This window comes from Microtus ochrogaster, linkage group LG4 (genome assembly GCF_000317375.1).
Source record: "Microtus ochrogaster isolate Prairie Vole_2 linkage group LG4, MicOch1.0, whole genome shotgun sequence".
Lineage (NCBI taxonomy): Eukaryota > Metazoa > Chordata > Mammalia > Rodentia > Cricetidae > Microtus > Microtus ochrogaster.
In genome coordinates this window covers 33,196,991-33,223,270 of record NC_022030.1, presented here as the reverse complement: position 1 = coordinate 33,223,270, position 26,280 = coordinate 33,196,991, and the positions used below count along the sequence as shown (strand labels likewise).

Here is a 26,280-nt window from a genome sequence, read left to right as displayed (position 1 = left end):
GGTCCATTCCTTTTCTTTCCGTAATTAGAAAAGAACAAAATTATAGGAGATAAAAACCAAACATGACAAAACAAAATATAGTAATATGAAATAAAAACTATCATATCAAAATTGAACTTGATAGTCAAATTGGAGGAAGAGTTCCAAAAGAAGGCACAAGAGTCAGAGATGCACTTTTTCTCATAGCTGGGAGTCCCATAAAACTGCTAAGCTATCAACTAAAATATATACTCAGAGGACCTGGTGTGGACCCATGTAGGACCCGTGTTTGCTGCTACAGGCTCTGAGAGACCATATACATCTTACTTAGTTCATTCAGAGGGTCCTTGTTCTCCTGGTGTCCTCCATCCTTTCTGGCTTTTTCAATCTTTCTGTCTCCTCTTCCATGGGATAATCTGAGCTCTGAGGGGAGGAATTTGATGGAGAGCTCTCATTTAGGCTATCTTTCTGCCAAGACTACCTTTCTGACTGTGAGTCTTTGCATCTGTTCTCATCTGCTACCAGAGGATGCCTCTCTAATTTTGACTGCATAAGGCACTGATCTATGAGTATAGCAGAATATCATTAGGAGTCATTCTATTGATAATTTTGTGTATTTGGTTTAGCATAGATCTTGGGGCTATGTAGTCTCTGGTTCTTACTTACCCAAGTATTGTCTGTCTTGGGTCTTGAATTTCCTCTTGTGTAGTGTGTCTCAAATCAAATTCGACATTGACTGACAACTTCCATAAGTTTTGTGGCACCATTTCCCTAGCAAACTTTTCAGCAGGACAGATTTTTAGGTCAAAGGTTTTGTGTTTGGCCTGGTGCCCACAGTTCTCTCTCGGTAGCCTGTAGAGCAAAGTATCAATTTTTGTGGTTGTTATTTTGTTTTTTTTTTTTTTTGTTTTCTGTAGAGCAAAGTATCAATTTTTGTGGTTGTTATTTTGTTTTTTTTATTAGTTTGTTTTGTTATGTTTAATGAATGAGAATAATTTATCTTACAAATATAATTCAGATAATAAATTAAAACATTATTAAGAAAATGCCTGGTTTTTGAGAAAGCAAAACACTAAGTTAACTTGTGGCTAGATGATAATTTGGAGTGGAAAGCATTTCCTGAGAAAGTATGAGTTTACAGACTTGATACACAGAACACTTGTTAAGAAGTTGTACATGATAAACCTACATTTGTACTTTCAAATCTGGGGAGACATAAACAGGAAGATTCCTGGGACTCTGTAGTCATACAGTCTAGCTTAATTTTTGAGCCCAACTCGGTGAGATCCTCCATCTCAAAAAAGCAGAGCATAGCCATGATAAATGACGCCTGGAGTTGTCCATTGGACCCCCAACTTATGTACACACACTTGTACATACATACACATGCATCTATACCCAAACAAATGTACATGCATGTTTTTTCTTGTATTAAAATTTCAAGGGTTATATTAGAAAAAATAATTTCAAAGCTAATATAAATTATTAAGTATTATCTGACTTCTGAAACTAAAATATACAGTTCTCTGTATTATAAGATACCAGTTCTTTTACTGTGTTGCCAATTCAAAATTTTCTGAGTTTTTTTGGAGAATTATAGCATCATCATTCAAAGGATTGGATTTGGAGAAACACATCATGGATTTCTTTAGCTTAATGAATACTTGAGAAATTTAGTATTGGTGATTGTGCCAGAAATCAGGAAACTATCAGAAATCTGTATTCTGAGAGTAAAGAAATAAATTAGCTGTAATCATACCAGCATTCAATATTTTCATTGAATTTACTATTGAAATTAGACATATTGAATATTTGAGTGACTATTATCTTGCATTTCTTAGAATTGAAAGTAGCCTTATGTCTATTAGCTGATGAGTGGGAAATCAAAGTTGGTATTTGTAAAATTTTATATTATTGAAGTATTAACAAAAATAAAATTATGAAATTCAGAGTCAAAGGTATAAAAATGAGATAAAAAAAAGATTCTTTTCTTCCTGCACTCAGGTCCTACAGACCTAGAAGGATATGTATTTATTTATCATTTGCTGATGTTAGCTTGGAATCTTCAGATATGTGTGTCCTTGGGAATTAGTAAAAAATTATGAAAGCAAAGGGTTTTCAAGGAATGGAAGATAGAATGTACTAGCATAAATAAAACAAAGAAAAGAATTAGAGGGGGATCGTTGAATTTGGTTCAAGGGATAGAAGGCCAGTTTAGAAGAGGATTAGAAGGAGGCACAAATAGCGCTAAGGATTTTTGGGAAAGTCATCAGTTAATCTACTACTGTAGAGTTTCCAAATATATTTATGTGGGGGGGGGCTGGTATTACTTTAAGTGGAGTTTCCCTTAATTGGGGTGAATATGCTGAATACTATAAACGAACAGATCAAAACCTCAGATTACAGGCTCAGTATAATGAATGCTTTGACTCTTTTGGAGTTGTCCATTGAGGTTCCAAGAACTCCAAACATCATAGATTATAGACCTTTGGTCAAGTTCTGCGAACACAATAGAAGAACATATCACTTAAACATCAAATATTTGAGTCAGAGAACATGCAAAATCTAAGCTTGTGCTGATCTGGGCACTTCATGTCAATCCTCTACTTCTCTATCCATAAAATTTAACATGCTTTTATTCTCATTCATCAAGCCTAATTTGTACTGATGGCATTTTCTTGGAGGTGTGGCTTTCCAGTGAACCATGCTCAACTTATGAGGAGCTATACCTTTAGAGGAAACTGATTCTCCCTCAGCCAGCAGCTACCAGTCCAGAGTTGTGTGTTCAAGTCAAGCAGCACACTAGCCATGGACATTGAACCACACAGTTATATTTGCTGGTGCAAGTGTAAACCCGAAGGAAATTGCAGTGATCTGTGTTGTGAAATGTTCCAGAGTCAAAACCACACACAAAGTATTCCACCCCCAAACTGTTAAGGACTTCCCGATATTAATGTTGGTATGGCAATTACTCATATATCCATGAATATTTTTTTAAAACAAATGTTTAGATCAATTGTTGATCAGTGAGGCTGAGATGGAGAGGCTCTAAGCAGTAGTAAAGACTTCATAAAATCAGTCACCAAAACAATGGCATGTGAAGGGAAATCGAAGGCGCAGATAGCAAAGATTAGAGGAAAAATTGAAAAAAAAAGTAATTTAATTTATTTTACAATTGTACAAATGATAAAGCAAGAATAGCTAATCACTATACACAAATAACAGGGAACAGTGTTGAACAGGATACCTACCGAAGAAGCTTTATCTTCCCATTCCACGGATGGTATAAGAAAGACTCAGTAGCAACGATCCTATGCAGCAGAGCTATCTGTAAACACTTTTTTTCCTTCCTGCTATATACATTTAAAACACTTGTGCTTTCACTACACGAAGAAACAGTCTTTCTTAAAAGGTGCTACGTATTGGAGAAACACATGGCCTAGACCCACCATCAGAAAAATTGCAATTTCAATACATTGCCAGCTTGAAGATATTTTTTTTCTTTACTTTTGTTTGGAGAGATTTGAACATACTAGTCTCTTTACTATTACTATAGGAAAGAACATATAATTCAGCTCTAAAGTAGGTCTTCCTTCAAGCAGAGTAGTGAATGAAGTCTCAGAAGAACTTCTCTTTTTAAAGTGGTCATGATCTCCAGGGAAGATCACAGTGCAGACCCTGAAGATATGTATAACACACATCTAGTTGTGCACATATTACAGACTCAGTGTGTACACACAGATATACATATATAACATGGTATATATGCATCACGCATGTCTATTTGTACTATATAGATATATTTATAGCACATATATAATAAAATATCTATTTCTAGAAGGCTTGTATTTGGAGTTTGTTTATCAAATACAAACAATGACCTTTACCTGTTTTTATTAAAACCTTGGTATATTGACAACATTTAATGGGTAAACTTCCAAGTTTGTAGAGATAACAGCTAACTATACACAACGTTTCCCATCCCCCTTCCAAAACTATAGATAGTCCTGACAGTTATCACATGAAAACAACTCCGGGAACCAAATATCACATAATGTGTGTTATGAATAAAGTGGCACAACTAGAAAAAAAAATCACTGCTCACTCCTTCTTCAGTAGTAGCTGAGGAACTTGTATGTACACTACCCTCAGCACTTCTTAAATAAAGCATTTCTGTAAGCATATATGTAGAAGTTTTCAACAGCAATCCATATACAGTTCATATGATGTACAATGCATGAAGACATTCGAATGCCCAGCACTTTCCCCCAGAAAGAAAATCTTCCACGGTAGTTCCATTATTCCCATGGGCTGCATCACTGGATTGACCCTGATAATCTGTTACTGATTCACATTTTCTTCCAGCAACTTGCTATTAAGTACAGATCATACTGAATAATAATAAGAATATTTCTGTGGTCTCTTCATGTCATTAGCACAGTAGCAACCATGTGACCTCAATGCCTGCGATGTATCGCAGTCATTTGCCTGGGCCTTCCCAGGTGCATGACTAAATCATGAAAAAGGAAAGAAATCAATAAAGCTATGGGCATATCATGTAAAGGAAAACACAGATACTTCAAGTATATACTTATAATTTGATTTTGTTATGATCCCTCAGGCCATCGTGTGTGTTATATTGTAACTCTTTTCCTCACTTGAACTATTAGCCTTCATCGCTCTTTGCCTTTTCCCTGTAAGAAGGCCGTGGTGGGGACCGAAGTGTGAGGGCAAATGCAAAGGTGTATGTTAGAGAATGAAGTGCTCTCAAGCGGCATTTCCTCTGGGAGCACTAAATACCTTCAATTGAATCCGCTCTGCTGCACTGAAAGTTCCCTGAGATGAACAAAAGTAGTTTTCAAATCTGAAGCCCTTTGGATGCTGAACATTTTCCTAACGGGGCAAGCGTTTAGAGAACACAAAGTGGGGGGAAGATCCATGTGAAGACGTTGAAAAGGCACTACCCAATGCGGCTAAGGGATGAACAGCAATGTAGGGAATGGTGGATGGTGTGGTGTGTTTACTGGGGACAGAATGTTGTTTAATCATATATTTCTTCTTTCTGAAACTGCGGTCCAAAGGGTATGTTGCTGCTTTCAAATACATACTTTGAATAAGTGCCAAGTTGGTATATCCTTGTTAAAATATACTTGTGACTTCTAGATTTCTAGGAATTCATGTTAGGTGCCACTGGGAATACTTATCTGCACAGAGTTCAAAGTAAATTCTATGTTACCCACTTTTCAATTGTCAAATAATTTAGACTTTCAATTTAGCATTCATATAAGATGTATCTAATATTTTCAAATTTTCAAGTAGATAAGGATTTTAATGACAAAAGCATATTGAGATTATTCATAGTATTTAAGAATCTTCCATATGCACTCAGTTTTGTTTTGTGATAGATACACAGATTCTCAGAAAATGTTCTTTTGATCCTGAGATTCTGCAGATGTTTCAAAGCAATAAAGGCTATTATTAAAAATATTGGTAACTGCAGTACTGTGACAATTCTTTTCCATAGTATGAAACATATATGTATACTATATATGTACCCTTCCCCTACTCTCTTCATTCATTTTGAGATTGCCTGCCCTACAAAAAAACAAAACATTCACAGTTTTCATACTATTTCTGCTTTCTTGAGAGTGCCTTCCCCAAGAAACGAGAAGTCATATGAAGTTGCTGTGGGCCAAAGCAGAAGTGAGATTGTAGCTTCTGCTTTCAGAAGAAACAGAAAACCGGCCCACCGGTCACTTCAGTCACGTATCTAATCATTCTAAATTACCCCGTGAATAACTTTATGTTTCTTTAAAATGTAATAGCAATGGAACTGTCCTTAACTGCAAAAAAAAAAAAAAATCCTTGTCGATTGAATTCATTTTAAGTGCACAATGCTGATATATTATTGTTAAACTGCTTTGAATTAACCATCTCTTCTGAAAACAAATCTCAATTAGTCATGTTACTTTGTAGAGAGAAATCTTAAAATTGTGTTAAGAGGTGAACATTGATCTTAGCATCTGAATAACCAGGATGATATCTCAGAACTAGTAGTAACATCTCAGCTACACCAACCCAAGATTTATTCTACAGAGCAATGTGTTTCCTCGAAGCTATTAGAAAATATCAAAGGTATAAATTAAAAATATTTGAATTTGAAATTTTTTAAATATTTAGAGCCAAGTTTCATAGCAACGATGTGCTCATTTTAATAATATATCCCTCTAATGTAAGGAGAATGGCATACTGTGTAGGAACATGGTTTAATCTTTGGTACCGAGAGCAACTTTGCAATTTTTAAAATATCACTCCTTCACAATAGTTTACTATTATTGAGTGCTATATTTTGGCTGGTACCTGCCACACCATTGATACATAATCCAGAGATTTATAGTTGTGCAAAACAAAACAAATAAACAAAAATTTGGTGTGATTGCTGCTTAAAAAGCAAAAGAATTTTAAAAAGGACTGTTTGATGTTTATTTTCCCCATCTATCTGTGTTTCCCACTTCTATACCTCAAATAAATTTCTAAGCACCCTATACCCCAACCAAAATAAGTTTCAGAAGACAAACACAAACACAAGCAAAACCTAAACACGATCATCATTCTCAGTGTCCTGACTAAAGGTTCCCTCAAGTTGCTTCATCTCATGGACTTCACTCTTTGAACTCGTTCCTTCTTCGATCTGATGAGTAAGGATGCTTTAATTTCCCAAGCGCCAAGTCGTCTCCATGGTTCCGCTTCCAGTGTGCTTGGCATTACAGTGGCTGCTCCACAGTGATGAACATATTCGCTTTGTTAATTAATGATGAGTGTACTGTTGGATCTTGTAAACACTGCTGAAAATACATTCAAACTGTATTCTTCGTGGAAGTGGCACTTACTAGGACCCTTGCAGTCAGAATATTTGCTAGCTAGAGCACGTTGCAGGTATGTCATCAGCTGGTGGTGGGTTCACACGGACTTCCATTTCAGTTATTCAGTCAGTTGGTGGAGGCAGAAACCCAGCCTTGTTTTGGATCCTGTTTCTAAATCTCCAGAAGCATCTTTAGAAAAAAGTTTGCATCCAGGTTTTACCCTTCAAAATGTGCTTTATTGCTTCATGCACTTCCCCGTGGTCAGTTTTAGCGCGCCCCTATTGTGCAGCACATTCAATGTTTTAAATTCTAGTGGCATTCGGTGAGGACTGGCGTTGGAAAAGTATCTGTATTTTAAGTCGTCATAGTAATGGTATTTGACAGCTTTTCCGTTCAAATCCTTAGGGAAGGGCCAGAAGCCATACAGGTGAATTTCATCACAGAATCTGGTAGCCAGTGTGTACATAAGGAGGCCTGTGCTGGGTCTCTTGATAGGAACTTTGTTGGTCAGCCAGTAACTAGGGGAAACAAAAACAAAAGTAAAACAGGAGAAAATGTACAGTGGCATATAATATATTCTATAGAAACTACAGCCTATAGCAAACAAAATGCACATTTGTCAATAAACTTTTCAGTGATTAATGCAAGTAGTGTTTATGTACTTAGAAAAAATTATACTTTTATGGGTTTTTTTTGCTATTTATTATCTAACAGATTTTTAGAGGACTAAAAGCATAGGCTAATTCTGTTCTATAATATCCAGTTCTAGATTGATTAGGGATAAGCATTTATTCAATATTCAGAGTAGAATCTTCCAAGAAAGGTATAAGTATCACTGCAGAGGCACAGCATTAAGGACCCAACTTTGACTGTCAGCAGTCACATTAAGGCCTGGGATGGTATGCAGAGATAGGTGGATCTAGAGTGTCACCTGTCACCTTGTCAATCCTGATTGGTGAGCCACGGGGCCCAGAAGTCCAGCTAGAGACATATTAAGAAGAAGAAGGAAGGGAAAGATGGAGAGATGGAGAGAGGGAAAAATGGTGTACAGACAGACAGACACATACTCACTCACAGGCACAAACAGAGAAAGAGAGGGGGAAGGGACATTCTTGAGAAGCAGCACCAAAACTGATCTTCTGCTTCAAACATACACATGAACAGCCTCAAACACACAAAAAGGGCCAAATGAATGCTTAACTTGTATTATGTTAACTGACTTTTTCAACTCCAGTCATAAAATTGTATTTTAATCATGGATATTTCTTTACCTCAAACACACACACACACACACACAGACATGAACAATAAAAAATAAATCTAATTTTATAATAAACTAATAAAGAATTCATTCTTTATATAATTTATACTTTCAAATTTTTTATTGATAAAATATGTTCCCAGACAACTTCTGTTTACTCCTACCCCACCTTTTTATTTCCTGCCACTTCTGCCACCTATTATTCCTTCCCATAGGTCCCTTCCCACATTCCTGCCTTTTTGTTTTATTTTGTCACACTTGGTTTTTAACCAGGACTGCTGTGGGACCATAAGTTTCTTTTTAAATAGGTAAATGCATCTCTACATTGAACATTTTTCATAACATTAACTTGTAACCACAATAAAATGCTTCAGAATGTTCAAATCCATTGTCAAATTTTGCTGGCCGTAAACCCTGCAAATCCACAGTTAACCATCACCTTTAGTAGGGAGGGAGTTTCCAAAGCTCTGGGCACACTCATTTCCTTAAAGAAAATGGTGTAATGAGAAAAACAACTAAAAGGGGAAGAGTGTGACTGTCCCGTTACTTTAAACTGGTTTTGCTTAAAAAACAGTATACTTAATATATGTATGTTTTTAATTATTGTCTTCACCATCATTTCAAACTTTGAGAAATATCCCTGCTTTCCAAATGTGAAGAGGTAATTTTAGATACTGCCCATTGCTTCTTTTACCATGTTACCTTGGATTTTATGCATTATCTTCTCTTTTTAGAAGTTTTTATTTAATTTAAAAAGTATTATGAGTGTGTTCATTTATTGTTTTGTTTTGTTTGTTTGTTTTTTGCTTGTTTTGCCTGCATGTATGTCTGAGTATTACATGTATTGCATACATGTTTAGTGCCAGTGGAGGCCAGGAAAGGGCATCTGAGCCCCAGAAGCTAGGTTACAGACAAGTGTATGCAACCAGGTGAGTGCTGACAATTGAACACAGGTCCTCTTGGGGAGTGGCCCATGCTTTTGACCATGGAGCCATCAGCCTGGGTCTCTTTGCAGACAATTTAATGAAATGGTTCAAAGAAGTTCAAATAAATTTTTAGTACTGACTATGAAAACAATCAAAAGAAATTAAATGCTATTTTACCCCAACAGCTTATCAACATAATTGCTTTCAAAATTGACCCAAAACATGCAAAACAGGGAAGACATATCAGTTTTGTTAGTCTCTTGACTTTCCTACTTTTTACTATTTATTTCAAATACGATTGGTGTGATGGTCAATCATCAGCTCCAACTTACTGTACTTCAAATCCCCGAGGACACTGCTCCAATCCTCTCTGGTCTGTTTGTGAGCATTTCTGGAGCAGACTTCCTAAGTCTGGAGAACTCATACCTCAGCTGGTACTGCGCCATGCGCTAGCAATCCACAGAGAATAACGGGGAAAGGAGAAGATGAGCAGATCTCACACTTTTCCCTTTCTCTGCTTCCTGAAACCTCATGTCATGAACTGATTTGCTAAGTCCTCCCTACCATGGTGGACCCCTGAAACCATAACTCAAATGAATCTCCCCTTCTTTAACTTGTTAGAAAGCTTTGTCATGCTGACTGAAAAATAGATAGAATTGGTCTTATACTTTCTGCTGTTTCTTTGGTGGTGGCATTTAACTCAGAGCCTTAAATGTGGAAGGAGAATATTCTAGCACAACACTCAGTTCATAGAAATTTATGTTTTTTTTTAGTTTTTTTATTTGATAAATGCCAACTCTAAACATTTTGAGATATGTAAAATGTGTTGCAAAGTTATATCATTAAAACTGTGCATCCCTGTATTCAAAATATATGAGTTATAAATATTTTTTAAAGGCAGACTATCTGGATCCTCTTTTGATCAAATAGTAGATAACCAAGTAAAACTCATAGCCTATGTGTTGTTAAATTCATTCAGGAACCAGAGTGAATCTGCTATTAAATGCTAATGTGACCCTTTTGGGAGGCTGGTTATGAGTCTCTGTGTGTTCTAGTAAAGCAGAGGTTTTACACATGGTATGATTATCACAGGAACGTTTAGATCATTTGAAAATCGTCACAGTGGTCAGGTAATGAAATTGGTAGTTTTGAAAAGATGCCCGTGTTATTTACAACTGTTGAAGTTAAGCTTAGCAAAGCCAATGCAAAGTCAATCTGAGCAAAAATATTCCCATCAAAGGTACTGATTGCAAATGTTTGGCAGTACAATAAAAGTTATACGGAATCATTTCTAAAGTGAAAATCATATTACCAGCAGGAAATAATGTAGCAGTTTACTATTTTTGAGAATTCATGTCCTTCTTATCAATAAATATGTTCTATTTTATAATTCATAAGAAATCCTGGAAGTTCTTTAACTATTTTTGGGCAAAAATATATGAGAAAAACTATAAGCCACATGATTGTTAAGTGCAATGTCAGCAAGAAATGCTGAAAGAAAATTATCTACCTAAATGGTTCAAAACAGGGTTAGAGGTATAAGAACATCCAAAAATTTTTGACCCAAGGGTTTCTTAGTAGGACACTACAGAATATAATTGAAATTGTAGCAAAGAATCCTAAAAGTGTGTTTTATCTAGAAATAGTTTTGGAAACTTGTAATCCAAATAAATCAATTTATGTAGTTAACAATGTAGACTAAATAATTTAGGATTAGCAATGCTAATAGAGAAGCAACTTCATTATTAAGGCCTGGCTTTCTAATGAAGGCACAGCTATGTCTCCATTTCCTGTCAATTATAAATAGAATAGCAATGAACATGGATGAAGAACAATGAAGCAGGTATTTATATAGTAAGACGGACAATCCTTCGGCTATAATGCCCCAAAGTGCTGTAACTGAATCATGTGGTAGTTCTATTTCTGGGTTCTTTTCAGCAACCTTCATATCACACTGATGTCTATAGTTGCTGTAGCACTTTTCACTAGCACTGAATGACTGTTCCTTTTTCTCCACATCCATGCCATCGTCTGTCCTCATTCAGGGTTTTGATTCATAGCTTTTCATCTTAGTCATTAGGAAAGATGAATTTTCAACGTGGTTTTAGTTTTGATTTTTGTGAAGACTAAAAATTTTAAACACATCAATTTTTTTAGCAGTCTGTAGTTCATCTTTTAAAACTCTCTGTTTAGTTCTATGCCCCATTCATAACTAGATTGTTTCTTTTCTTGATGATTAGTTATTTATAGTCTAGAAGCTAACCCTAGGTCAGATGTATAAATGATAGTGCTTTCACTTACTCTCTAGGCTGCCTCTTCACTCAACTGATGGCCTCCCGAGAGAACTAACGAAACAGGAAGGGTTGGTTAAAGAATATGTGAACTGGGAGAACCAGGTAGAGGAGGACATATGGAATGGATAAACTAGGTAGAAAAGGAAATATGGGACAGATAAACTAATACTAAAGAATTATTTTAAGTGATATGAAAATCTAATGTTACAAAAGCTTCCTATAGTACATATATAAAATATATTAAATAGACAGAGAGAACAAAATAATCCTCTAGTGTGATGACAGTACCCCTACAGACACAATAGGCCAAGAAATGAAAAGCCCGAGGTGAAGGAGTGGGTTACATTTTGGAATTTCTGACTAAAGTGGAAGTGGTTCATGTACCCCCAACATTACAGGTCATTGCCATTGTTCTCCACAACCCGCCATAAATTTATAGTAAAGCACAACTTCTGAAGACCAGTGATGGAACCCAACGATATAAAGCAGTTGTTTTCTTTTTTTTTTTTTAATTTTTTTTTTCGTTTTTATTTTTAGAAGACAGAAACATGATAGACACGACATGCAGGGTGAGGTTGAATGTTTATTCAGGGGGTTATGGAGGAGGAAAGGTGAAGGGGGGAGAGAGAGAGAGAGAGAGAGAGAGAGAGAGAGAGAGAGAAGAGGAGAAAGAGACAGAGAAGGGGAGAAGCAGAGAAGTGGGGAGAGAGGCAGAAGCGAAGCTGCCTCTCTGGGAGGAAGATGGAAAAGAGGGGCAGCAGTTGTTTTTTTTAAAGCCTAACCCTACTAGCTAACTTTCATAGTGCTCTAATGAACTCCATTCACTACCAGAGGGGAATGGTAATTGTCAGCCATACTAAGCTGTGAACCCTAGGAGTTACAATAGCAAGCATCCTGAAAAGACACGCCCAACAAGGCAATAATGACACAATTGTTATGGGATTATCCAATCAGTTCTTCCTAATTGGAAATAATGTCTGCTTCACAAGATCAAAATTCATACATGGAACCATTATTCGTGCCCAAGACCCATGATGAGATAAATCATAGATCATCAGAAGGAACTTCTTATTATTATTCTGCTATAGTGACACAGTATTGAACTAATTCATGGACTATTGCTATACTTATAGATAAGTACACCTCTCAAGCTGCATCGGAGATTCTGCTGTTGTTTTGACCCCATGCCTAAAACCTGTGCAATCTCAAGGCAGATGAAATTCCACCATGGTGGAAGGGAGGTTGGCAAAAATTCTCACCCCCAAATGAGAAAGTATTGGCAGCTGCTGATAGCACAAATTGGACCCAATTTGTTTTTTTTTTTTTTTTTTTTTTTTTTTTTTTTTTTTAAATGAGGGCAAAATTTGGGTGATCATAGAAAGAGGTGAGTAGGCTCAGAATACAAAAAATAAAGTTCTCAAAGATTTACCAAAATATGCTTAATTTTCAAATGCCAGACACACATTTAGATTCTACTGGCATACATACTTGTAATGAATATGAAAAGCAGAAGATTCCTGCCAACTAATTACCACAATGATATCAGAAAATTTCGAGACTAATACCCTTTCTTTTCCCATCACAAACGAGAGTACGGTGACTGCCCCTTGAAGACAGCAGTCACTCTAGCTGTACAGATCTAGGAACTGGAAGAAAGCATTACCTCCAGCTGTCCTCCCTCTGGGCAGAATTAGATGGCCACCTGTACTGTGATTTTATATCCACTAATTAATAGTCCTACTCAGTGCCTAGCTTCTCCGTACATTTTGTCACACAGGTGATCCTTTAGGCTAAATGACCCTATGTGAAATTTCCTACCACTTTCTGAAAGGATTTAAAGACCCTATTTTATTTAGGTGGATTTCTTAAGGCTGACCTCTGCACCACTATGGTCATTCAGTCCATGATGGTTACCTCTCTTACTTTTACTGTTCCCTATCTCTCCTAATGAAGCTTTTCTCCATCTTTGAAAGGATGCTTCTCCAATCATTTAAGACAACATTCACAGCTCGGATATAAGGTACTGTAACTTTCTAAAGATCTCATACCTCAAATTGTGTACAGGGAAAGCTCATCCAGAAGGGTAAGATTATGATAGCACCTCTCTGGAAACAACCAACATTGCTGCTCTACTATTTCCTAATTTGGGAAACAAACTGACAAGTGAAGTTGTAAAATCCTTCAATTTATTTGAAAAAGAATAAACTCAGAGCTCCTCACCTAAGCATCCCAGGGAAAATAAAAACAAAACAAAACCAAAAATGAAAACCCCACATTTGCATATGTACTTGGCTCTTTATGTAGAATAGAAGACAATGGGCTACTTTCTTTATTGTTGTGCATTTGTATATAAATATTAACCTTATCAAGCCTATTGAGTGTTCCAGTACTTGCAACAATCCTGATAACAAAATTATCTAAGTAAATAATGAAGTCTACGGTCTGTGAAGTTAAAAAAAAATCTGAATCAGATAAATGCATATATTAAGTACAATAGAAATCTAACGACATGCTTGGAACTGTATAGACCAATCTAAATTACTGATTTGCTACTTCTCCAGAAGTTAATTTTGTTCCAGAAAGAACAAGCAGGGACATTCTTTAACTCTGTTTGCATAGTCAGCTAGATAATATCTGTCAACTTTGCAATCCATACCCCAAGTACTCCTTTTAAAATCACAGCCATGCGGCGGTAGTGGTGCATGCCTTTAGTCCCAGCCATGAGGTGATGGTGCACGTCTTTAATCCCAGCCCTTGGCAAAGGCAGGTAAATCTCCCTGAGCTCAAGAACAGCGTAGTCTACAAAGAAATTTCCAGAACAGCCAAGGCGGCTACACACAGAAACCTTGTTTTGACAAAACAAAATGAACAAATAAGTAAATGAAATCACTCTTGATGTATTTATCCACAAATACACATGCTGACATCTAAAAGCAAATTTCTTCCTTCCTCCCTTCTGTTTCTTCACTTTGTTTTTCTATTACAATGTAAAGCAAACATGTTTTAATACTGCTGAGCAAAAATTTCGTAAGAAAGTTAAATATAACTTCTACATTCTTTCTAAGTAGAAAAACTGTTATAGGTCCAATATAATCCATATAAACATGCCTCATCACTGTTCCATACATGAAATGTCACTTCTTACTAACCAGAGATCTTACTATTCTTCCTCCAATACAGTATTCACATTCTTCAAGCAAACTAAAATCTGGAATACTGCAGAAGACCACATATACATGATTATAAAATCCATTTCCATCAATCCAGGAAGAAGCTGCTTCACCTGTCTGGAATCCAGTTAATAATATTTAGCATGTTGTAAAGAGACAGCAAACGTGAAGGAATACAACATGGTGATTTGTACATAGTGAACAATATTTGTTGCCTCTCAAGATGACACAAAGGAAGCTGTTCTATAATATAATGTTCAAAACATCTTGCTTAGAAATTATCTCTTAGAATTCATATTATCCAAACAATTGTGATGATGTCATTTCATTTCAATGCACACGTTTCTTATTCCAAGGTCCATAAATATTTTGTTCTGTGCCTTAGGATTTGCTTGCTCTATTAATTCCCACTGCAGATTAAAATATTTTTCATGAAATTGTGATAAATATCTTAAATATGTTTCCATCTAACCATTTAGTTGTTTCCTTTTTCAAATATAACATGCCAAGTCAATGTGTATGATTGATGAATTATTTCGATTTTAAAATGGGTGGTCTTAGATTTTTACATGGTAATTATATCAAATAATAATCACCTGATAAATGAAAATATTCACTAACTTCAAAGAACGACAATTTCAAGAAAGAAAACAAAAATGTGTTGTTAAATTTTACTTTTTAGTGCTTACCTTCAGCAAATTAGCAAGTTATGAGTAAGAATTTGATTTTGTATTTAAATAAAGAATTTTAAGCATTTTGATATAATAGAGAATAACCTAAAATTCTGTATAATTTTGAAACTATTAGAACTAAGTTCACTATATTTTTCAGGATTATAAGACGGCTTGAGTTGCCCCCAAAATTACAGTTAATAATAAATCCTTTAAAAAAAGAAGTAAATGTTCCTGCATTGCCTCAATGAGAATGATTGAGTCTCGTGTGGATTAATCCTTATTCTTCACCTATGTGGCAGGAATGTATAGATCCTAAACCCGCTTCTACTGCGAGAAAACACGGGGGCAGAAAGGGGGTTTAGCATGATTTACAAAGCTAATAAAAATTGATCAGAGGTACCAAAATACTATTATATAGAGTTTATAGAGGAAAAGAGACTGTGCTACATTCTCCACATAGGAGTTTCTGAAATTATAAACAGCTTTTATTTCACAGAAGAGGCCTCTCAGGCTTAGGGAATTAGGAAAGGCTAAATAAGGAATGTAAACTCCTGTAGAATGAAGGTGGTGGAGCCTGAACTTCCTTTGCATTTACAATGACCTCAATTTCAAATAACAAGGACTTGGATTCCCCAGATTCTCTAGATCATTCAAATTGAGATAGAATTGATGGAGAAAATGAAAATAAGGCATTATGGTGACTATCAGGTTAATTTTGGCAGTGCTCTGGTTTATGCATGGGGCTGTTGTAACTTACGTCAATAGTAAGTAGACCCCAACTTTATCAGTGTGCCCTCTCATGTTAGAAGGTGAGTTTCTAGCCGGGCAGCGGTGGCTTCTGCTTTTAATCCCAGCACTCGGGAGACAGAAGCCTGTGGATTTCTGAGAGTTCAAGGCCAGACTGGTCTACAGAGATAGTTCCAGGACAGGCTCCAAAGCTATGGAGATACCCTGTTTCGAAAAACCAAAATAAATAAATAAACAAATAAATAGTAAATTGAATTCTAATTTAAGTATTCTAATATTTATTCAACCACACTGTGACTACGAAAAGCATTGTCATTGTACCAGAGGGTAAGAATTTCACAGTGGATCTGAGTAATGCGTCTTAAAATATTTTCAAATTTTTCTTAAAATGAAAAGACACATTTTTAATTTCTAGAAGTCACATATTAGTGTCATTTCTTTTGTGTCCTTTCTATGCATGCTCTTTTTTTTTAGGAAGGAGGTGTTTATTTTTAAAATGAAATATTTTTGTATAGAAGCCTTTTGCATAATTTAGAAAAAGTTGATCAAACTTTAGAAGCATAATTCATGTCAAGCATAAGGCACTCATGGGATGAGAAAGCATGATGACATGCTTGAGGCTCAAAGTCTCTACCTAATCTTCAAGTAGAGTAGCTCAGAATAATGATGCCAACAAACAGTGTATCCTATGGAATAAATCTCTCTTCTGTATTCCATGTGGTCTAAGTATGTTATGGAATGTCCTTCTGTATATGTGTTGCTTTTATTGGTTAATGAATAAAGAAGCTGTTTCAGCCTATGACAGGGCAGAATAGAGATAGGTGGGAAAACTAAACTGAATGCTGGGAGAAAGTAGGCGGAGTCAGGGAGATGCTATGTAGCCACGAGAGGAGAAAGAAGCCCATGTGCCGGTACCCATAAACCATTAGCTTTGTGGTAAAATATAAAATAATAGAAATGGATTAATTTAAGATATAATAGTTAGCTAGAAATATACATAAGCTATTGGCCAAGGAATGTTGTAATTAATACAGTTTCTGTGTGATTATATTAGGTCTGGGTGGCCGGGAAACAAATGAACATTCTCTGTCTACATTAGTTCATGAGTTTGAGTTTAAATGCCGTGTTAAGAAATTCTAAATCAGATTATATAGTGTTGCATTTTCTCTTGTGCCTCACGGTTTATTAATAAATGATTATATTAACTATTGGAATTTCATTTTATGCTCAGGTTTAAACTGCTACCTGATATTCACAATATCTCATCGTGAATTCTGCTGTACATGAAAGGCTATCATGAGAGATTAAAGTCATGGCTCCAGAAGAAAATGTGTCCTCTCTGATCTGTTCAGTTGACAAGTTGGCTATGTGTATTCTGCTGAAGATTAAGAGGAGTAGCTCAAAGGGAAGAAAAAGCCACTGCTGTCTTGTATGTTGTCAGTATTTATGGTGGAAATATTACTCAGGTTATTTATGTCAAGATAACCTCCTAATATCATTAAATATTTAACTGGAATGACATGGTTCAATCAGCTCTCAACAACAACACAGTTCAACTTCAGTATATGTTTGCAATACAAGTGCAAGATAAAAATACTTCTCAATATACACAACACTATTAAGCTTAAAATCTGCATTTCAATAGTAATTAAACAATGCACAAGGATTTCTAAAAAAAAAAATAAACTGTTTTCCTTACTTCTCAAGAAAGGAATGGATGTAGAGTATGTTTTATGCTTCTAAAAAGGAACTAACTATGTATGGCCACTTTCCTAAACAAGTATAATTCCAAACTGCATTCTAAATACTGATCCTTATATGCACAATTAGTGTAGCTTTTATCTCTCACATAAGAAGACTTCTTGTCACATCATACAGAGACTATTACAGAAATCCACAACTAAAAAAATGCAGGAAAAATTGGCCAGGGTGTACCTAGTCCTCAATGTTATATTCACAACACAACATCCACATCTGAGGCTCAGTTAAGATCATAGAATGATGGATCAAGACATTCGCTGTAAAATTATACCTTCTATAAATGACAGGGAAGTTTCACCCAGAAGTCTCAACCACATGGCCATGTGAAGAGGACCTGAATGTTGACACAAGCTTATATATAACTTGAACAGGAGGAATTTACAGGGCCCCAACTGTAGATGAATATTTATAGACAATCAACAGCTGCTGTAATGGGGGAGAACTAATCTTCACCAGGGATGAGACCTCTTAGTTGTTAAATACCAAGTGGTCAGCCCTAAAAACATATACAGACATGTGACACTAAACAAACTCAGCAGATTTTTACACATACACACACAATACACTAATACAATATTACACATATTAGTAATATGTACATTTATATAATAGAGAGTATTAACTTGATAAAGAGTGCTTGGGAGGGAGTGGTGGCAGGGGTAATGATCTGAAGGTATGCTATATGACACTTCTAACATTAACAACAAAATATCCAGGACTACCTATATATCAAAATTCTGAAAGTAATAATAATGAATTTACTCAAACCAAATGAATGGCTCAGATCATTACTTCTTGATAGACATGAATGAAGGGGAGTTTTAAAAAGCAGTTATCTATAGACAGTTTTCAATTGTACTTAAAATCTTTTAGGGCATCTTAAAGATAATACTTGAAATTTGAAACTAGTAGATGGAATCTATAACACCATTTAGAAAGATGTCATACAATAAAACCGTAAGTTTTACAAGCCCTTTACTTTAATCCAATTTTCATCTGGGAAAAACTGAGTACGTAATTGAAACCGTACAATGAGGAAGTACTGACATATAAGAAGTGAAATAGTGGACAGAAATGGGACTGTCATTTGAATCATGAGGGAAGAGCAAAATGAGGTTAATGCTAAAGTCTCTTCTCAATGACATTTATGGGATCACTATTGATAAGCAAAAGTCACAAGTCATGAAAGCCTTGTATTTTTCTCTGAAGGCTGAAAAGAAGGAAAACGCAGCAACTTATCTTGGGACCTGAAATGCAAGCAAAAACAAACAAAAAACAAAAAGGGGGGAGGTATTTGTCAGGAGTTAAGCCACCCAAGTATTTAGTAACATTAGGTAATGGGAAATGGATAAAAGGGATTATGCAAATGTTTCCTTCACATTAACATTTAGCTCAAGAAACAACTCAGCCCTCAGAAGGGCTTTCCCAAAGAGAGCCAACTTTACTATGAAAACAGAGTAAACAACTCTTAATGGCTTGTGGTTTCTTTTTGACTGCACTGGACTGTGTACAAATGAGCCAACACAGTAAGTTGGGTGACATTAAGCTCCTCGCAGGAGCTGAGCTGAAACCTATTTCAAAAAGAATAAGGACCAACAAATGTGACCCTTACTCCTTTCATTGTTTCATAATTCTTACCAGCAAAGTTCATATGTTCTTTAAGGTTTTCCCAACTTTAAAGCTTCCTGTCTAAAAAGGCTCAATTTAAGCATAATTCTCTATTTTTATACTTTCCATAAAGGATTACAAGATGACAGCATGCTCACTTAGGCAACTTTGCTGTCCTTTGCATTAATGTATCTATAAAGGACTATCTATGAATGTATAGATGGAGAAAGGGTTTCTGTTGAGAGAAAACCCCATTGAAGGAGGAACCATGTGGCCATGCCAGCAGTGCAGGCCTTGACATCCGATAGATACGTAAATCTCTGAGAATGTTATTGCTTCACATTCTACTCTGCAAGATGCATGGAGGGAATCAGCTAGCAGTATTTTACCACTGAAGTTTTGCCAGGTTGTAAGACAGCATCCAACAGTTTTGTTCTATCACATGTTAATTAAAGTACTTTTTCATGTCATTTGCACACCGTCAGTGCTGAGGTGCCAGCCTCATGGAATCAGCACCCCCTTCCACATTCCTTTCCACTCTGTTAGGTGGAGTCGCTTCATTTACAAGCCGCACATTGTAATAGCTCGTGAAGAGTCAAAGCTTGCTATATAGAAATTTGAAAACCATGTTCCTGTGAAGAAAGGAAACAATAAGAATTGTAACTGAAAAGATAATTGCTACATAGCATAGGCTGTCATTTGCTATGGAAAGCCACAAAGTAAAAATAGTGCTATAAAGTCAGGCACTTCTGTGATGAACTGTATACTTGGTATACTCTCATTGTGAGGTTTGTCATAACAGTGGGGTAAAGTATATTATTGCAAGGCAAAAGTTGAATACCTTCACCACCATATAAAGAAAATTAAGTGACTCAGACTAAAATTTAAGATTTCAAACACTAAAACATTTTGAAATTATTTTTAAATGTTTTTATTGTGTGTGTATATATATATATGTTTGTGTGTGTTTGTGTGTGTGTGTATTCAGGTGAGTACAGGCATCAATGGAGAACATAAAAGGGCAACTGATCAAGAGAAAATAGATAAATAGAAAAAACTCACAAAATATAAAAAAAGCTAAATCACACATTTGGTGATGAACTTTTATCTAAAATACTTAAATATTATCAGCAACTCAATAATGAAATATGAAACAAATTAAAAAATGAATAAGATCCAAACAGATAATTTTCAAAGGAAGATATACAAATGGCCAATGTGTGCATGAAAATGTTTTGTATCTTTCTCATCGAGGGAATGCTCGTGGAAATCTAAAGAGATAGTAAGTATGATGATGATGGAGTGCTTTTGTACATTGGTGGCAGAAAAGTAAAGGAGTCAAGTCCTTTGGGAAGCAGTTTAGAAGTTTCTGAAAAGATTAAACTGCACTGCTACAATATGTAGCAACTGCATTCCAAAGTATATGCTTACCAAAATTGGTTCCTTAACACGAACCTTCTTCTGATGGAAGCCCTACTTCAGATTCCATGTCCATCCTCACAGAGTCTAGCTTCAGCACATATTCCCCAAAACAACAGTGTGTCTCCCTTAGTAAAATTTCCTTCTTCAATATGCTCCCTTGCTGTGAAATACCATTTGTCCCTTGCTATATATTCAGAAGTCAGCTTACTTATGTTTAAATTTATTTTTCATCTGTTTTAAAACACACTGAATAAAGTCTATTTACTCTTATTTTTTTAGTCTTCTCTTGAAAGACTGAGAATTTAAAAAAAATATGTGTCCAAAAATTGTTTACTTTAGTGGTCCCAAAATAGATGCAACTCACATTTCATGAATAGACAAAGTGTAATATGTTCCACAAGAGAACATGATCTGCCACTTAAAATGAAATGGTGATCCGTGCCATAACATAAACCAATCTTTAAAACAAATATGGTAAGTGAAAGACGGCAGTTACACTGAAGGCACTGGGCATATGAATCCATTTAAACGAAAAGCACAGGGTGCTGCAGTTCTTTTAAACAGAAAGTTAATCACAGATGGCTATCAACTGAAGTTGGAAGCACACAGGATTGTGGGGAATGGCTAAGGATACATAAAGACTTTATTTGGGGTGATGAAAACATCCTAAAGTCAGTTGTGATGATGGTAAAGTAATCATATCAAAATAAAAACCATTTGATTTTATAGTTTAAATGTGTTAGTAAACTAAATCCAGAAGAAAGCTGAAAAGCTCTTATAATAAAAAGGTACCACCGAGTGGTCATACCTGAAGGCTCTGTATCAAACACAGTACTTTCTCACAGTGTCACAAAATGGTCTGCTGCACTCAAGAACCGCATGGGAAATATAATCCTAAAGATACAGAACTGTAACATTTTTATAATGGAAGTTGTATAACTATCAGTACAGTAATCATGTACGTGTCTATAAATTGTAGCCAGAGTTCTATGAGTCATATTTCTCAGACTGAGAGTTTAAAAAGCAAAAAACTCAAAAGCAAGAGTGAAGTTTAGTATTGATGGCACATACCTGGCAACCCTGGACTTGGGATATGAAGGTGAGAGGTTCTTAAGTTCAGGTCAGCCTGTACTACATAGAATGACTCAGTGGAAGACTCAGTAACTAGTAAAGGGGGGGGGTGATGAATTTTCTTGAATAAATGGGAAGATTTTGTTTTGTGTTGCTTTCCTAAGGGGGTCACACCATGTTTCCTTGGCCAGCTTGGAACTTGGGGTCCTCCTGTTTCGGATTTCTGGTACGATAGGTCAGCTTCACATTTAACTTTGGCAGTTGGGTTGCAATGAAAATCAACCTAAGGCAACCCTTAAATGAGGCCCTTAATTCCTGGATTTCAGATTCGTGACCTTATGAGGGGTAAATATCTTACTCCAGGAAGGCAAAAGGAACTGAACCCTATACTACGAATCATAGTCCAGTGAATTATGAACTTATAGACAAGTGAAATACAATATGCTGTCTTTCTATAACTGCATTATGAAGGTTCAACCACATTAAGTCCATGCACACATAACCCCTAATTGTAAGTCTGAGTTGAGTTTAGCTCCTGTTTTTGTTTAGAACTTTTGATGAATCCTTGTCTATATTATACAACTAGAGCTTGAAAATTATCTGGCAAAACAAAGCAAAATAAATGATCAAACAAAAAGTCTATTGTTTGCTTCTTTGAAATTTGCGAAATTTTTTAAAACCTGGGGAAAAAAGTTGTGAGATAGCCATCCATCTTCACTGTGAACTATCCAATTTAACTTAATGTGCCAATCATGGAATCCATGGGGAATTAAATCACTAAGAAAACCACAATCTTCATACAATTTGATTCCTTTTAGCTATACGGATATAGTAAAAAATTCAGCATAGAGAGTCACAAACTTCTTTTCAACAGACACTTTGAATAAGAATATAAGCTGATGAAGAAAATTAGCTTAGATCTCATAACAATAAAAACTTGAAAAGGGTGAAACAAGGCTCTCTTCACAAAGACAATGTGATTGAAATGGCCTTTTGTTATGATTACTCAAGAAGAATATTTCCATGATAAAGCATCTCTAATCCTTTGTTTAAGATCGATTTTACATGGGGAAAAGAATCTGAAGACAGGCAACATGGAGATGTTTCTTTATAAGGACTATGAACAATATTTTTGACTATCTTTGTCTCTGTTACTAGATCATGGAATATGGTTTTGTACGCTGTCTCAAATTCCTTGTATAAATTCCTATAATCTAAAAAATATGTATCATGTACAGAAAACAATACATGAATCCTGGTTGTAGAAGGACTCAGAAAATGTTTTTGACTACCACTTAAATATTAAAGGTGAGAAAGGTCTAAAATATTAACAAACCACATATTGAAGCTATAATACTGTTACTTAATTCATATATCTAAAATGTCTCCATGGTTATTATAAGATCCATTACTGACAGAAATGATAAATGATTCACCACTAATGAATTTCTTAAAATTTGTGGGGATTCCAAGAATTATCCAGAGTCCTTCAGTTATAAAGCTATAATAAAGAGATGGCTCTGATTAAACTCTGTGGGTCACAATATAAATAAATATGACATGAATAAAATATAGAAAGGAGACTGGTAGTAAAAACGGATGATAGGGAAGAAGATAAGAGAGGATGGGGTAAAGAATAATCAAAGTCATTATATATTTGTATAAAAACTTGAAAAAATAAATGTCATCATTTAAAAAGGTTTTCGTTTTCTGTTATAATGACTGTGAATTAGAGAAAACTCAAGAACTCATCTTGGATTTGATGTTGAACCTATATAGATTAACAGAACCTAAGGGATAAAAGGCCAGGAAATGAATTTTTTGTGTGGATTAAATTGTAAAGCACACAGAAAGTATTTCTTAACATGGCTGTATTCACAAGAGACTGGGGTCTGGGGCGGTAATGTTGAAGATGAGAACATATCCAGCATGTTCAAGACCCTGGGCTAAACCCACAAACAAAAGGCACATAGGTGATCTCATAACATACTATTATTTCTCTGATATCATGTCAACAAAACTGCCTGTATTTACAGAGCTGTAGTCTATCTGAAGGACACTATAGCTAAAGAAAAATGAACCTGGAACTTTGGAGGGTAGAGAAAAATCTAAAATTTTTATATATGCTTTATATAAAGAACGTGGGACCACATTGCAACACTACATGACATTCTATCAGCTGTGGCTGAAGTCTGCCAATATCCTTTTTTTTTTTCTTTTTCATTTTTTCTTTTGACTCTTAAACGAAAATTTAAGAACTGAGTATATATCCCAGTGTTGAGAAACATTACTGCTCTACAAATAAGAACTCTACATAAGTTTCAATCTTTAGTTGATTCATCAAAACAAGCTGGCATATAAAGAGGAAAAATACAAATTGCTTACATCTGTTCAAAATAAAATATAATTCCTTATCTGCCAAGGTTGATGGTTAAGTCTTCTAGGGGATATGATACATGCTCAAGCAAAGTGATTCACAGTGCAGTAGGAAATGGTATGTAAAGTTTCAAGGTTATTCCATGGTTCATGGAAGTTTTCACCTAGTTTGAGATACACAATCTATGTCGGCCACACACAAGCTATATGTACTTACCACTGAACAATGGTTCGTGGCAAAGTTCAATATGCTGTTAAGTCAATTAGTTAACCAATGACTTCAAGAGTTTCTGAGATAGAGATATAAAATGAATGTTTATATAACAACATAAAGGACATGCCATTCAAACTGGTAAAATAAATAAAGGTAAAAACATATCTCAAGCAATGTCTTCCAGATGCAAAAGAACTGATGCACATGTGAACTCTCAGAGACTGTGGCATCATGTACAGGGCTTGAACAGGCCCAAGCCAAATAGGGTTCCAGCACTGAGAAGGGATGTGAACTTTAGTTCACATCTTTAACAAAGGAGGTATTTCAAACTGATAACTGTTCACAAAGTGAAAACCAGTTTTTTCCAATGGAATCTCGCTAGATTTAGAAACCACACTGAAGAGAGCTCCCTTGCCTAGCAGTAGATGACCAACATGTGTGTGTCCATGTGTCCATGCACACACACACACACACACACACACACACACACACACGAGAGAGAGAGAGAGAGAGAGAGAGAGAGAGAGAGAGAGAGAGAGAGAGAGAGAGAATAATGAATAAACAAAAAACATTAAATAGACCAAACTGAGCTTTATAGAAAGGAATGGATACAAAATCTTTCTATTAAATTTGAAGGTCTAAATAGTGAGTCCTGGAGAAGATGACTCCGCAGTTAAAATTACTGGTTACTTTTCCTGAGGATGCAAGTATGATTCCCAACACTCAGATGGTGGCTCATAATCATCCATAACCTTAGTCTCAAGGGACCTAACACCTCCTATTGACCTCCATGGGAACTGTTTACATGTGGTACAGACACACATGCAGGCAAAACAAACATAGGACTACAGCGCTTTTTTAAGTTTAAAATATTAAATACAAACAGTGAAAAACTCCTTTTCCACTGAATTGACTCTGAAGTTCTGCAACTCTTTTGTGTAGGTTGATGAAAAAACAGTGTTAACTTCAGAGCTTAAATATGCACAGCATCAGATGCTCCCCCTCCCTTTCAAATGAGGACTAAGACAAATCTACTCCCATAAAGTGCCGGCAATTGGACAGAAAAGGTCCTGGGGTCAGCTCCACTCATCTGCATATCTAATAAACGGCATCCTGTAGGAAAAATGTCACAGTCGAGTTATCTTGCTCTCTGCAGTTGTATTCATCCCACAACGGGAAGAGTTTTGAGTGTTTTTCTCTGGGGAACATATGGATCTGTGTGACAGCTGCAACTGCCCCAATATGCTGAAGAAGCTCAAGTTGACAGGTCACATCCTGGCTCTCATGTTCTGAATGGCAGCTGGGAGATGCCAGAGGGTTTTCGCACAGTGGGGCAGCTCAGCATCTTGTTTCCATCTATTACAGTTCTCTTGGCCTTAGAAACAAAATGTGTTTGTACACATGACTGTAAGAAGCCCAGATCATATCCTTATCACTCTCCTTGTGCTCTGAGTACCAGTGACATTCTAGGCAGAAATAACTACACCGCTACAAACACAGCACAGTGCCTTTCAGGATCACCGTGCCCTCTGCTTTACTTGACCACTGTTTACTGAAGCCAGAAAAAGGGTCAGCACTGGGCACACAGCAGTTACAGCGGATGAATGCTGGTTGGGAGCACAAGCTTCAGACAGAAATCTCTATATACAATTATGACTGTCTGTTTGTGTGTGTTGCTGTGAGTGTGTTGTGCATTTATGTGCATGTGCATGTGTGTGAGTGAATGCATGTGTATGTGTACGTGCATAAAACACTAAGACAGCTATCCTTTGAATGTTTCTATTACTGGTGTCTCTAGTGTACAAGAGTATTCATAAGTACACAGACAGGGCAGACACATACATAGCCAAGCATAAAATAATCAACTTAAAAAAGAGTTAGGAGATAATTTCTACAGAAGATTTAATATATTAT

The 26,280-nt window shown here is 35.9% G+C and overlaps 1 protein-coding gene across 1 annotated transcript in view; it reads right to left on the bottom strand.

The window, feature by feature from the left end:
* Window positions 1-3,149: 3,149 nt before the first annotated feature.
* Window positions 3,150-26,280, bottom strand: part of St8sia4 (ST8 alpha-N-acetyl-neuraminide alpha-2,8-sialyltransferase 4) — a 95,997-nt gene continuing 72,866 nt past the window's right edge. The window contains 1 exon segment of the mRNA XM_005361351.2: window positions 3,150-7,360. Within this exon segment, the coding sequence (XP_005361408.1) occupies window positions 7,078-7,360 (283 nt within the window). The 3' untranslated portion in view covers window positions 3,150-7,077.